The sequence below is a fragment of the Mirounga leonina genome, unplaced genomic scaffold (genome assembly GCF_011800145.1).
Source record: "Mirounga leonina isolate KUSES-001 unplaced genomic scaffold, KU_Mleo_1.0 Mir_171, whole genome shotgun sequence".
In the NCBI taxonomy this organism is placed as follows: domain Eukaryota; kingdom Metazoa; phylum Chordata; class Mammalia; order Carnivora; family Phocidae; genus Mirounga; species Mirounga leonina.
In genome coordinates this window covers 4,581,120-4,595,961 of record NW_023270436.1, presented here as the reverse complement: position 1 = coordinate 4,595,961, position 14,842 = coordinate 4,581,120, and the positions used below count along the sequence as shown (strand labels likewise).

The 14,842-nt window shown below is 49.2% G+C and overlaps 1 protein-coding gene across 1 annotated transcript in view; it reads left to right on the top strand.

Moving 5' to 3' along the window:
• Positions 1-14,515, top strand: part of LOC118018372 (transmembrane protein 132B) — a 324,057-nt gene extending 309,542 nt beyond the window's left edge. Inside the window, exons 6-9 of the mRNA XM_035016819.1 lie at positions 2,369-2,574; positions 5,746-6,011; positions 7,935-8,131; positions 9,047-14,515. Of these exons, the coding sequence (XP_034872710.1) occupies positions 2,369-2,574; positions 5,746-6,011; positions 7,935-8,131; positions 9,047-10,195 (1,818 nt within the window). The 3' untranslated portion in view covers positions 10,196-14,515. The remainder of the gene's footprint in view (positions 1-2,368; positions 2,575-5,745; positions 6,012-7,934; positions 8,132-9,046) is intronic.
• The last annotated feature ends 327 nt before the right edge of the window (positions 14,516-14,842 follow it).

Genomic DNA, 14,842 nt, shown 5'->3' with positions numbered 1-14,842 from the left:
TGTACTTTCTTTCAAGGATATGCATGTCCCAGGAGAAAGAAATGAAGTGAATTTCTAAGGCCTCCGACTTTGTTCCATTCTTAATTTAAGTTTTTCCACTTCGGCCATCCCTCATCGCCTGAAAGATGAGGTGGGTTTCAGTCTGCACAAGCTCCGAATTTTCCTACGCACAGAAAGGGCCTCGCGGTTTCCAAAACAGGTGTGTTCCTGCTGGTGGGATGTGTTTGGAGGTGATTTAAAGCGGGTGGGAGGTAGCAATAAACAAGGAGAAACCAGGATTTTCCATAAATGCAGGAGAGTTGAGGTCTGTACTGCAGGAGGTGGGATCAGGAACGTTCTAGGGCCGGTGCAGACCAGCTGAGAAGGCAGCATGGCCGTCGGTGAGGAGCCCCGTTCTCTTGAGGGAGGTCTGCAGTTGCCGCTGAGCCCAGCGGCAGTCAGGGGTCTTAGGGTCTGTCTCCCAGTGAGCGCTCCAGCGGGGCTCCCATCCCTTTCCGAGTACCTGAAGAAGGGCAGCTGGGCCCGACACCATGTCAGCATCACAGGATTTTTTTTTTTTTTTTTTTTTTTAAAGATTTTATTTATTTATTTGAGACAGAGAGAATGAGAGACAGAGAGCATGAGAGGGAGGAGGGTCAGAGGGAGAAGCAGACTCCCTGCCGAGCAGGGAGCCCGATGCGGGACTCGATCCCGGGACTCCAGGATCATGACCTGAGCCGAAGGCAGTCGCTTAACCAACTGAGCCACCCAGGCGCCCCAGCATCACAGGATTTTAAAATAAGAACGTGGTCCCCTATTCCATTTCTGCTCTAATTGAAGATTTTGTTCTGATTGCTCTCTTCACAATTCTGGGCACAATCATGTAGACTTATATTCCTCGGGCACACCCCGGAAGACAGCTGATTTGCTTGGTTCATCGTGTTTCTTCTCCCTGTTGCTGAAGGGCACAGACTGCAGGTGGCTCAGTCCTCAGAGGATGGGCAGGGGGCCCCATGCATGGAGCCAGCCCGACGCGGTCGCCCTCCAGCACCCTGTTCATTGCTCTGAGGCCCTGGGTTACCCAGTCAGTGTCACTGGGATTTCAGCCCATGTTCCTGTTAGTGACCTTGGTCAGTTCTACTTAAAGATGCCTGAAGACATGGGGACATGAACAGGTGGATGTGGCCAGAGGCCTGGAGGCTCGAGGAGAGGGCTCAGCATCCTGCTGCTCATTTTCCTCTTGGTCTTCGATTTCCCTCTAAGTGAACTGGGCGCATCTCTTCCTTCTCCTCCTGGGGGCACATTCATGCTCAAGGACTCTTTTTCTCGGGTTGAGTGCTGGGGTGGGGTGGTGGGGGATGATAATTTGTCTCAAACAACAAGGAGGTTTGCTCTTGGAGTTTGGAAGTTGGCATTTCTGATCTTGCTCTGGACGTGAGCGTCTGGGGCTCGTAGGGGAGGCTTGGGCTGTGGGTACCAACCCTGGCGAGGAAGAGATCAAGAGTAAGTCCTCGTTTGTGGCTTGCATTCCTAAAAGCAGTGTGGGACCTGAGCCCGTTTTGTCATATCGCTGGTCCCTGGCTCTTCACCTGGAGTATGAGGTCGTGGGCCCCTGACAGTTGTGATTCAGTGATGAACTGTTGGTTGGTGCGTCCTCTGCACCCAAAGTGACCCTCGTCCCCTCCCCCTCCCCCGTACCTAAATGACACTTTTCTGATGGCCCAGGAGAGACGTCACCCACATTTTACTGGTTTATCCAGAAGAGGGAAGCTAGATGGAGGCTGGAATTGTGTGATGCATAGCCTGCTAACACGGGCATGTTAAAGGGCAGCCCCGCGTGCTGAGCCAAAACCCCGTAACAACATGCTCCCTCTGGAATTCCAGCACAGATAATTATATGCACGTTTTGTGAGTATTTTCCTACAAAGATTTGCATCTAGTGCAAAGCTTCCTTGGTTTTTTGGAAAAGGTCCTCTTTATGGCTTGAATAAAGTGGGTTTTTTTAAGCAACATATGGCTACCTTTTATGCATCTTCAAATATGGTGCAAGAGTGAAATATGTTCCACCTGGGGTTTGATTAGTGGCAGTTTGAGTACATAAAAAAGGTGAGGTAAAGAAAAAAACACACAAAAGAGGCAACAAAGGTTATAGAACTCCATTAAATTATGTTTATGGTTTTGCTTGTCAGTATTTTGTAATACGAAATGGTTTTCCTGGAGTCTGTTTATCAGTGTTTGTCACTAATTAGTGCCTACAAATTACCTTTTGTTCAGGTCATGTTCTTCTGGTTGTCTTGGTGTCTAATAAATCAGAGTTCACGAACTTTCACTGCTCCTTGTGTCCCGTGTTTTCCTGCTGATGCATCTTGAGATTCTGCCTCTCCCAAAGGTCTCCAACCACTGCGATTCCATTTTTGTGAACGGGAAGGAAATGAAGAGCAAAGTGGACACGACCGTGAACTTCACGCACCAGCACTTCACCTCCCAGCTAGAGGTCACCGTCTGGGCGCCCAGACTCCCCCTGCAGATTGAGATCTCAGACACAGAGCTGAGCCAGATCAAGGGCTGGAGGATCCCCGTGGCCTCCAACAGAAGGTGAGGAGCCGAGGGAGGGGTGAGTCCCGCAGAGGGCCGGGGGGTCTCAGGCTCCAGGGACCAGGATCACTGTGGGAGGCAGACGGCCCTTCGGGGCCCAGGCCCGAGGGAAGCAGCTTCTGCAGTGGGTCACAGTGGTCTGGGTTTGGGGTTCAGATGGATCTGACTTGGGTACTTACTAGCCTTTTGACAAGGAAATCATCCTGGACCTGTGAATACTATCCACCTCAGGGAGTAGTTGCTGGAATTCAGGATTATGTTGCACTGCATAAGAAGCACCTAGCATGGGGTACAGTTATTTTTTTATTCCCTATTTCCCCGTTGTTCCTCCCTGTGTTGTTCGTTCTCAGGTCCCTGCTTGTAAATGTCAGCCTTCACCTGTGGAGCGTGGCATGGTGGTTAAGTTGTGGGCTCTAGAATGAAGCCAGAGTTTTTACCCTGGCTTCCCCATATAGAGCTGTGTGACCTCGGCCAGTTGATGAAGCTCTCTGTTCCTCAGTGTCTTCATCTGTAAATGGAGATGATAATATTACTGAAGAGAGCTGTCCTGAGTATGAAGTGACACGTTGTGGAGTAGACAGAATTCTAAAGATGACACCCCACAAGATTCCTATCTCCTGATTATTCATTCAGACCCTGATCTGTTACTTCTGGGATTTTACAGGTGTAACTAAACTTCTAAATCCATCAATCTTAAGATGTGGGATTATCCAGGTGGGCCTGACCCGTCAGTTGACCCCTTGAAAACAGAGTTTTCTCTACCTGGTGGCTGTCCTGTACGATGTGTAACCTTTTAAAATGGACATGTTTTTAGCCAGCATAAATCCCCTGAGATCCACCGCTGTTGTTGGCTGTATGGAGAGTTCCTGTATCTGTAGTGTTGCATGGTAATCCGTGGTGTGTCCTCTCTCAGTGTGATGAATCAGCTGTCTGCGGGAGGCCACTCCTGCTGTGTCCAGCTGGGCACGCTCACGGGCAGAGCTGCTGCGACAAGTTTCCGTGTGCACATGGGTCTTCTGGGGAAAGTGCCCAAGACTGTAATTGTTGGGTCGTATGAATAGGGCATTAGTTTTAAAAGAAACTCCTGAACTATTCTCCAGAGAGGTTGTCCCATTTCACGCTCCCAGCAGCGATGAATGGGTCACCTAGTGACTCCACACCCTTGTCAGCATTTTCAGAGCTTACATCCTGTATGGTCCCTTTTACAGAGATGTGGAAAAGGGACAACAGACTGGTGGTTGCCATGGGTTCGGGATGGTGTGGAGTATGAAGGAGGAATCCCCGGGCACCCCTGTGCGGACGGACAAGTTCTGTGCCTTGACTGTTGTGATGGTTACATGAGTCCTCAGGTGACAGAATTGCATAGAAACACACGCACACACATGCACACACACGTGCACGCACACACGTGTCCTGGTTAAACTGTTGAAATCTGAATAAACTCTGTGGTTTGTACCAGCATCCGCTTCTGGATCTTGGCATTGGACTGTGATTATGGGAGATGTTAACTCAAGAGGAGCGGTGCAGAGCTTTCGGGGCCTCCCTGTATGTTGTTTTCTAACTTACTGTGAATTTCTAATTCAGAATTTAAAGTTTTTTTTTTTAAATAATAGAATGCTGTCCTAAAAGAACAGAACTGTTTCATTAATATGGTATTTCTGTAACTTCATTTATTCATTCACCACGTTTATGATACTGCCCCTTCTGTAATATATACTTAATTTTGCTCTTTTTTCAGTGTTATTCCTGTAATTAAGGGACATTTCACCTTGCTTTCAAAACTGGCCGACTGGTAAAAACTAATGCAAAGAAAAGAAAGCGTCAGGATTACATTCTGTGTAGATACTGCTGTTTGTCCGTGTGAGCTGGTCTCTAGTAAGTCGACTAGCAGGTGTCAGATAAGTGTTAGAGACCCCCCAGCACCAGAGACCTTCATTCCCTGTGATGTAATCAGAAGGACTGAAAAGTAAACAGGAATAACTTTTCCGAATGTCATTCCAAGGTTTTGATCCTATGTCCCTTCAGCACACAAAACCATCCTGCCTACCGCAGAGATATTCACCCCTCACTTTGGGAAACCCAAAATGCTTCCTATTATTTTCCCAATGGGACCTTTCAGGGAGGCAGAAGGATCTATTTTAAAGAAAGTGGGTTTCAGAAGTCAAATGGAAGTCTGTAAATTCACTGCTCTGCAGCTGTCTAGACCACGTACTAACCAGAATGAGCCCCGGCATCTTCATGGAGAAATAGGGACATGTTTCGTGGCTGTTTTGAAGATGAACAGAGTTCACTATAAAGAGGAAGAGGCACGGAGGGGCATAGTGGCCTGGGTGTGGATCCCGCCTTTAGATGGCTAGCTGGGTGGCTGGGGCCGAGTGGCCTCTCCTCTCTGTGCCTTGGCTTCCCACTGTAAGATCAGGATAGTAAAACACCCTCCCTCCTTGGGGTGGTGATTAAAGGAGTCAAATGTATGTGGTTGGCGTGTGGGATGCGGTCCATGTGTGTCAGCTCTCGTGGTCACATGAGTGCGTCGAGCTGGACCCAGCACATAGTAGGTGTGACTCGGGGTGTGAATCTCTGCACTGTCGCTCCTGACACCTGATGGTTGTCGACTGGTCACCAAACAAGGTCCTCTCACAGAACACTCAGGACAGGTTCATCTTGAGGGGAAGGTTCTGGAATAGCAGAGCCTGTGAGGGTTTCTCCGGGGGGCTGTGCACAGGCCGGTTGAGAGGAGGGGCTGGGCCCGCGGGAGGAGGGGAGAGGCAGGCGAGGACCCGTGGGCCAGGGGGCCCCCGACTCCTGCAGGACTCCACAGCTGCTCTGTGCTGAGCACTGCGGAACTGGGTGGTGGGAGGTGGGAAAGGGCCCCCCGGGCTCTGAGAGCTCAGAGGAAGCCACCCTGTCCGGAGCAGAGGGCCTTGGCCAGCCCAGAGCCAGTGCCAAGCTGTCCCACGCCAGTGGGTCATGACGGTCTTCCCGTCCCCCAGGGGCTGTCCTTGCCTGCTCGCACCTTGACCACGGTGACCCTCACGCACACCTGGAGGGAGCAGAGGGGCAGCATTCGGGGGGTCACCCCCGAAGGAGATATGCCCAGGCCTGTGCGGGGCTGGAGGAGTGTGCAAAGCCCTTATCAACCACGACGCTCGCTCTGGTTTGTCTGTGCCCCAGGCCCACCCGAGAGAGCGAGGACGAGGAGGACGAGGAAAAGAAGGGCAGGGGCTGCTCCCTGCAGTACCAGCACGCCACGGTGCGCGTCCTCACCCAGTTCGTGGCCGAGGCGCCCGACGTGGGTCAGCTGAGCTACATGCTGGGCCCCGACTGGCAGTTCGACATCACCGGCCTCGTGGCCGATTTCATGACGGTGGAGGAGCCGAGGATCGCGCAGCTCCAGGGCGGCAGGACCCTGGTGGGCCGGGAGCCGGGGATAACCACGGCAGCTTTAATGCACTGCTTGGCGCTTTCCCCAAATACTCAGTCCATTCTTTGCTTTTGTCCAGATACATCTGTGTGAGGCAGTTTTGTGCAAGTGTGTGTTGGTACGTGGGAGGGAGCAATGAACACAATACACAGAATTCATCAGCCTTTAGACCGCATACTCAGAAATTCGTGTTTTATTAACCACAGAGAAGCTTCTGCAAGTTAGAGATGCTCTCGAGATCAGATTTCTCACCCTTTCACCAGGGGATGCTATGTTGAGACATACAATGAAAGCAACCTTATGTCCCTGGTCTTAGCGGCTCTCAACCTCGGGGCATTTGGCGATGTCTGGACACATTTTGTTTGTCATACTTATTTACACTCACACGCATAGTTCCCTAGTGTCATGCTTTCTCTTTTCTTGGACAATTATTGAAAATATTTCATAGTTAATTTTAATAGGAGGGCTGTGAAGAGATTATAGAGCAGATCATTATCTTTACAAAGGGTTTAAATATTCCTTATCACATCACAATTTAGGGTTCGCCCAAATGTGATTTTGCAAAAGCTGGTCTATTGATACTACATTAGTCCAGGTCTGAATCACTCTGGTTGCAAATTGATGTTTTATGAGGTGAAATGACTTTTTAAGGCCATTAAGATTCCTTTCTGCACTGAATTTTCCCAGCGAGCTCAATGATGCTATAAGGATCTACAATTATTACATTATAAACATCTAACTGCTCAAAGAACAAATATCAAGCAGGGGGAGAAGGCGAGACACCATTTCTCTAAATATTTTTAGTAAAAAGATTGTCAAAATATAACTATTAGTTTTGAGGAAAATGTTACATTTTCTGTGCTCTAATGGGCCCACACCAGCAGGGAGATAATATCCTTTAATTTGGGGGGAATTATCACTAAATTAAATCAAGCTCTTTGAAGAAAACAAATGACTAATATTGTATAAATCAAAGGAAGTAAAATATATTAGGTTGATCTATTTATAGTTCTTTGCTTTTTAATGGGGGGGATGTGATTAAACATTAAAAAAATGCTCTTCTAAACCATTTGCATTTCAACAAGTTGTCCTAGCCCCAGACCATCTGTCTTAAGATCATCGGGTGCAAATCTATTGTCTGACAAAGTCTGGTTTATTGACCTATTGCTCTTAGGGAGACCACCATGCAGAGGAAATGTGGGAAATTGTATTGGACAAAAGAGATAGAGTCTGATAGGAAGCCGGCAAGGGCTGAGGGCAGGTAAGATTCCAATAAAGCAGAGTGTGGGTAGCTCAGGACACCCTGAGCTGTTGGCATCGGTCTGGACCCTACTGTGGACCCAGGGTCCTGCTTGCTAGTGAGATGCATAACTCACGTGCATGGGGGGTGTTGCATCATCTGAAATCCTGCACTGGAGTTGGAAGTCAGATTTGCTTCTCTGCGTCCAAGGGACTTAGGTCCTCAAGGCAAGAGAGGGATGTCCGTTCTGCCTGACGACAGGGATTTCAAAGAGCAAGGTTTCTGATAATCTTGGATTTTAGAGAACAGTGTTTCTCGGGGGGTATAAATGGAAGCAGTGCCCAAATAAAAGGGCTGTTCTGACACTTCAGCCTGGGAGGAAAGTGTCCTGCTAACATGGCATGAAAGTCTCCTGCATCGGTCACTGCAGCTGGATAAAGCGAAGGGCAGGTTTCTGCCTTTGTTTTGTTTTGTTTTTTTGTTTTGGTCTGAGCTAGTTCCTACTTTCTGGAGACTTTCTCAGACTTAGCACTGAGAGCACACTTTGGGGTTTAAAGGATGGTGGCAAACAAATGATCGAAAAGAAGACATCCACCTGCTTACCAAGCCCCACTTTTCTGGTAGGCATTTTACCTTTTTCTTTCTGTTTCCCCTCATTAATTGTGTGTGCAGGAGAGACTGGAGCTTGCTTTCTTCCTTTGAAGGTGCTCTCACCTCTGCCTGACTCCATCCTGGCTGAGAAGACAGTGATCGTGTTGGACGACCGCGTCACCATCGCCGACCTGGGCGTGCAGCTGGTGGCCGGCTTGTCTCTTGCCCTGCAGCCTCACAGAGCGGACAAGAGGGCTATTGTCTCCACGGTGTCTGCCCAGGACGTCCTCCAGGCCCCGCAGCAGGTGGGATTCCAGAGTCCTTTTGTCCCCAGTCAGTTGAGACCACTTCCTTCCCTCTCACGTCTTTGGAGGAGATCAGTAGGGCACTCTTAGCTAGGTCAGGGGGCTCCTTGAAGCTTCTTTCTGCTTCTTATCTGGGCCACCCTGTCTCTTTTTGAGAAAAATACCAGTGGCTTAGATACATGTCGCTCATTTATGCTTTTATACACCGACCACGTGTCCGTATACCATTTGCTTTACCTCAGCCTTGCCTGCGCTCGGCACACCCCGCTAGATCATGACCAGAGGATCCCATGTGGTCATTCTGCCAAAGCAGGTGGTGTTTGATACCTGGACATTCCATTTCAGCTGCTTGAACAAGCATGGCTAATGGGCACCAAATTGCTACTGTTTATAGTCCTTGACAACTCTAAAGTTCCCCTCCATCTTTAAACTCATGCGGAGGTTCGCCGAGGCACCGGGGCTCGGTGCCTTTCCAGTGAGCTTGTCTTGTAAGGCATTGTCCCCCAGGCCCCTCAGCCCATGCGTGTTCTGCTTCATCAGCCCTGGCTTCCTAATAAAGGATGTTTAAAGTGATATTATCGGGAGGAGTAGCCTGATTAGTGGCACCTGATCTTGATTCAGATAAATTGCCTGATCTTTCAAAATGTTTTTTAGAAAGGTCAAAGTCAATGCAATAAATTAATATGCACTTTAATGCATTCATTAAAGTATATCATTTGCTCCTCACATCGGTGGGGCAGTAGGATGTTATGGATGCCAGTTCAAGGCATGCCAGGAACTATTCAAGATTATAAAACATAGAAGTTTATTTTTCTCAGTCTGTATATTTAAATAATATTCTATAGGAAATCATATTTATGTTTGCATTTGAAGGAACCTGATTGTAATATAATGCTCTGGTTTCATTTTTCTTAGGAAGCAATAGTCAGTTCTTGGATTTTGTTCAGTGATGGTTCGGTGACACCCTTAGACATTTATGATCCCAAGGATTTTTCAGTTACTGTGTCATCATTGGATGAAATGGTGGTGTCTGTCCAAGCAAACCTTCAGTCCAGATGGCCGGTTGTGGTCGCACAGGGTGAAGGGCAAGGGCCCTTGATTAAATTAGAAATGATGATTAGTGAGCCCTGTCAGAAGACCAAGAGGAAGAGTGTTCTTGCCGTGGGTAAAGGGAATGTCAAGGTCAGATTTGAACCAAATATTTATGAGCACCAAGGAGGCACCAACAATATTGAGGGCATCAGTCGGGAATACAAGGACCACCTCAGTAATTCCATAGAGCGTGAAGGAAACCGGGAGAGAGCAGGTCAGGAGTGGTTCCAACATGGCGCCTCGGTTGGCCAAGAGGAACGTAGCAACAAAAGCACAACCCCACAGTCTCCCCAGGAAGGAAAGGATAAGAAGTCACTCAAGAGTGGCGGTCCAGACGCGTTCACAAGTTTCCCCACTCAAGGGAAGTTACCGGAACCCAATAATCCCAGTGACCTGACAGTGACCTCCAGGGGGTTAAGTGACTTGGAGATCGGCATGTACGCTCTGCTCTGTGTCTTCTGCCTGGCCATTTTGGTCTTCTTGATCAACTGTGTGGCCTTTGCTTGGAAATACAGACACAAAAGATTTGCCGTGAGCGAGCAAGGCAACATCCCCCATTCCCATGACTGGGTCTGGCTTGGGAATGAAGTAGAACTTCTGGAGAACCCCGTGGACATCACCCTCCCGTCGGAGGAGTGCACGACCATGATAGACAGGGGACTGCAGTTCGAGGAGAGGAACTTCCTTCTCAATGGCGGTTCCCAGAAGACTTTCCATAGTCAACTGCTCAGACCCTCTGACTATGTCTATGAGAAAGACCTTAAAAGTGAGCCTATAAATCCATCGGGCCCAAAGCGGAAGCGAGTCAAGTTTACTTCCTACACCACCATCCTCCCGGAGGACGGCGGCCCATACACCAACTCCATCCTGTTTGACAGTGAGGACAACATCAAGTGGGTCTGTCAGGACACGGGGCTGGGGGGTCCCCGGGACCTTAGAGACTATATGGAAAGCCTGCAAGACCACATGTGAACTCCTTTCTTACGTTTGTATTCACCTTTATGCCTTCTGTTTTTTGAACGGTGGAGCAGTGAGTTTGTTCAGCAATAGGGGATGATTTAACAAAGCTTCATTTGGGGCGGTCTGGGGCGGGGAATCCCTTTCTGAGCAGGTGTCAGAGGCCTGGAGAGCTATAGCAGCTGGGTTATAAGCCGGGAAATGTCTCGAAAGCAGCCGCCTGTAGATCCTGGAGAAATTCTAAGACGACAGTTCTATCTGCTACCTGGTACTAGCTCAGTTCAAACATACTAAACCTGACCCCACAGACATTGTTAGTCATCTCGCAACAAATGGCCACATGGAATTAGAAAAGGCTCGGGTGTTGATTTTTCTATTCCTAGAACTTTTAAAGCACAGTGGACATTCCTTGCCCTTGGCCTGAGATTGGATGTACGTGAAAGATGCTGAATGTAGCCGCCCTTATTTGTTACGAGGCTGCTCATTATTTTTATACACATTTGCACCTGCACCTGGTTCATTTGGCCTCTGGAATTCTTTTTGAAACATGAAGAAGAGCAATCGCGGTCTCCTCTCTCTGAGATGTTTGATTTTCACATGAGTTTTAGTCGCTGACGTTCGCCACATCCGTGCCGGACGGCAGGTGCTCTCCGTTGCCCACGTTCCTTACCTAAGGGGCAATGTCTGAGAAGCTTATCCTCATGCTGTCCTCCCTTCTCTTTGTTGTGGAACTTCCTTGTATCAGACTGGGACATGGGATTTTACATAAAATATTAATATACTGCAAGGGAGGGCCATCTTTACAGTTTTCTATACAGCGCTTACAGACTTTGGTGACCACTTGTCAGCCACATTTGTTTTTATCTTCTGCTTGTGGAACATTCGTGGGGGACTCCTGGAGTGTATTTCTGAGGGCAGAAAGACCCTGAGAGAGTCGTATTTATACTGGTGCTTTCCGGTCAACACAATTTGTTATCCAAGCTGAAATCAAAATTTTAAATTACTATTACACAGAAAGGAAATTGCGTAGGAGATATGTTCAGGTGGTACTTCCATTTTACCAGAGCAAAAAAAAAAAAAAAAATTGAAAGTAAGTAGAATGATGTTTCAACTTAGCAATATGTAAAAATCCATCCATATAATGACATCCCCCCCCAAAAAAATCATCAGTCATGACTCTGGCAGAGCTCCAACCGACGCAGGGTATGCACTGATGGAGAAAAGAATGGGTTTGCTCCCAAGTTTCATAAAATAAATGACTGTTGGAGAGTTTCAGAAGCAGGTAGGTAGAAAAACCATAGCTGTTGGAAAGTCAGAGTGGCAACAGGAAAAAAACATAAGCGTGACCCCCCCTGCGTAATTTTTTAATAAAAAATGTCTTTCAAAGAATAGTAGGAATGGTTTTAAGCAGAGCAAGAATTTCAGATTAGCAGAGCAGAACAACATTTGATTACGGTGGGTTCGCTGGGAAAACGGGCACGGGACTAGCCCACCTATTCCAGGATTTCTGGTGCCATCTGCATCGCTGAGAAGTAGAAATGTGAAGGCCAGAGTTGCGAAGACCTGCAGGAGGGGCAAGGAAGGGGTCGGCTGACTCCACACGGTGGAGGAGCGAGCTGTTGGAACAAGAGGTTGTTGTGAGCTTTCTGTGCGCGGGAGCACGACCACCCGCCTCCTCCAACGGACGGCGTCCTACCCGTGTCTCTCGCCCACGGGACTGCAGCGGGTTTGTAAACAGTGCATAAATCCGCAGCCTTGTGGGCCTGATCTCTAGAGGCCAGTGTCCAGCCGATCTTGTGTCTCAGATGGGGGTTAAGGGCTGAAGCCGGTGAAGTTTCAAAACTCTTCCAACCTGATGGGTGAAGGAAGCCAGGAGACCCGGGCCTTGGCTTCGGAGGGAGTTTGCACAGAGAAGGCTGATGCCTGGCAGCAAGAGCACCCTGGGCACCCAGCGGAGGCTGAGGCCGCTCACCGAGGGTTCGGTGCAGAGGGAGCTCGGCCCGCCGGGGAGGCCCTGGGGAAGTTCACACGCTAATGCCACGTAGCTCTCCTGTCGAGTCCCACTCCTGTGCCGTGTTCTCAATGTTCTCTGCCTTTGGATCTTCAGCATTCCAACATAACGGGAACTTCGAGTCTGAAACTGAGGAAGCTCAGCTGGTATGGGGGTGAGTCTCTCACACACGCACACGGACAGCAGGCTGCCCCTGCTGCTACAGTGAGGCCCTGGGTCAGGGGGTGATCTGGGAAGGGACAAGGGACGTTACCATTGCCGTGGGGAGCATTACTGAGAAGCTTGCAAATCAGAGCCTTTCCTGGGGTCTGAGCACTTGCTGGGGGCAGAGCGCAGACTAGGCAGCATCAGAAGGGAGAACGTGCCGCTGGGTTCTCAGGAGCGGGAAACTGACCGCTGTCCTGAAGATGCCTCCCGGGGGGTGAGCCACAGTCCCCCAGTGTGATCTGGGCTCTGTACGGTCACCTTTGCTGGCTTCTGTTCAAACTAAGTTCACTATGAGTCACGTGGAAGGTCACGGGGCGGGGGGTCCCTTTTACCACACAGGGCACACTCACACGGATGCACACATGTATGCACGTGAGTGTGTGAATAGTGAGGAGCCAGGGAATACAGTATTTAGTGGAATCGGCACCGTGGCTCGCTCCCCGACTTGGCGTGGGCACTGTTCCCAGCTCCCCAGGATTTCAGTGAGGTTCTTTCTGTTCTAAATGTTTCCCGCTCACCAGCAACCATGGATTATATCCACTTGTTTTTCAACTAGATCATTTAAAACGAATAGGAACCCCTCAATATCTAAACTAGAATGGGGAAAAGATGTAACTTAGGAAACCTTGAAATCCGTTCCCTGGCAGCCTGCACTCACCTGGAGTTTCCAGGTTTTTACAGCTGGATCGGTGTGATTCGTCACCCGAACAGAACAACAGTGATAAAGCCCTGTCCTTTCCCTAAGAAGGGAATACTTAGGCACCGCCCTCCCCCCAAGGCCAGCACCAGCCAGCCTCCTGAGGGGCCACAGGCTGGGAGCTGTGCGGGTCCCACGGAGGGTAGCTCAGGCGCCCACAGGGACCAGGCCACCTAGAACGGGGAGGGAGAGAGCGGTGTCCCCCACGGCCAGATGTGCTCCCTCCCAGGCCGGGGCGCGGGGCGCCACATGACGGAGGTAGAGCTTAAATGCACAGAGTCGCATCTTCAGGAAAGCCAGAAGACCCTGCCAATGTCCCCGAAGAACGCCCCCCAGCAAGCCTCGGGCCGCCCCGTGCGCACGGACAGAGGACTGACTGACCTCCCAGCTATTTTGTGTTGCACCCTGGCCAGGGTCAGCTCCCAGACTTCAACTCCAGGCAGCGGGTGTCTGTGTGCACACGTTAGTGCAGGGAAAACATGGATTACTTTTTGTCCCATTTGCCACATCCATAGACGAGCACTTTGTACTTCGTTCATTTTTAAGTTTTAGGAAGTCTGCCTTTGTGCATTTTGATCCCTTGCATCCTTTCTTCACCCTTTTGGAAAGGCATCTTCCCGGTGTTGGGGTGTTGGGACTGGTCAAGGCTCTGTGTCTGAGAACTAGCCAGCCCGCCTTCAACAACCACGCAGAGCGGTTGCACCTGCTTCCTACATGGCTCCGGGATCATTGTCTTTTCTACTCGAATCATCTCAGAAATGGCTTCAGTTCTCCATCCTCGTCTCTGTAAGTGACACGATGGATAGTTTATAGACTCAGCAACCATCTCCCCCATCGGAATTCTACACGTGTGATGTACCGCGTATCACCTGTGAGTGAAGGGACAGGACGGGTGGTGGAGGTTACGGGAGGATGAGGCTCGCAGATATTTTTGTATGTAACATACGCAATACCCCGAGGCACCGAGAGGTGTGCTGGAATAAATACATTTTACAGTAAAAGCATGCAATGCTGTAGCTTTTAAATGTACAGACCTCCTGCTCAAAAATATCTAAACCCATGGTGGGGGAAACACTGGGTAGGAACGCGGCCTGGAGAGGGCGCGGCTCGTTGGCGGCATCACTGATGGAACCTGCCAGAATATTTTGATCTTACTCTTCATTGCTTTTGGATTTTTTTTCCTCTTTTTTTTTTTTCCTGGAAATATTTCAGAAATAAAGTGACTACATTTCCCAGCATAAAGGTATATTCTAACCACAGGGTAACTCATCATTTTTAACATGAAAATAAACATTTAAACACTCTTCCGTGGTTTCATTATTTTACGCACACAGTCCCTTTTCAACTTTGGCCTCTGTATGATTTTGCTAGGTATCTATTTTTTTCTTCTTAGCCAGAGATTTTTAATACCTCTGATACAGCAATAAATGGAAATCAAAAGAAAATGTTGCTTAAAAGTTGCCAACAACTTGCACCTTGGAAAGCTTCTCATTTGCTTCCCCAGCTGGGGGACACTTATTCTGGGATGTGTCAGAAGGAGGGCTCGTGGCACCCAGTCCCTGGCCAGGGTCACACCGTCTTGGACTCAGCGCTGACATGCAGGATGCAGTGGCCCCTGACCTCGGTCTCCTTTCTGGTCTTTCCTTGTGGATGGCTCACTCAAGTATGTATTTGGGGCATGGGCGTGGGTGCTGAGGACCAGGACAGGCAGAGCTGTGGAGACATAAGAAAAACACAAGAGCGCCGG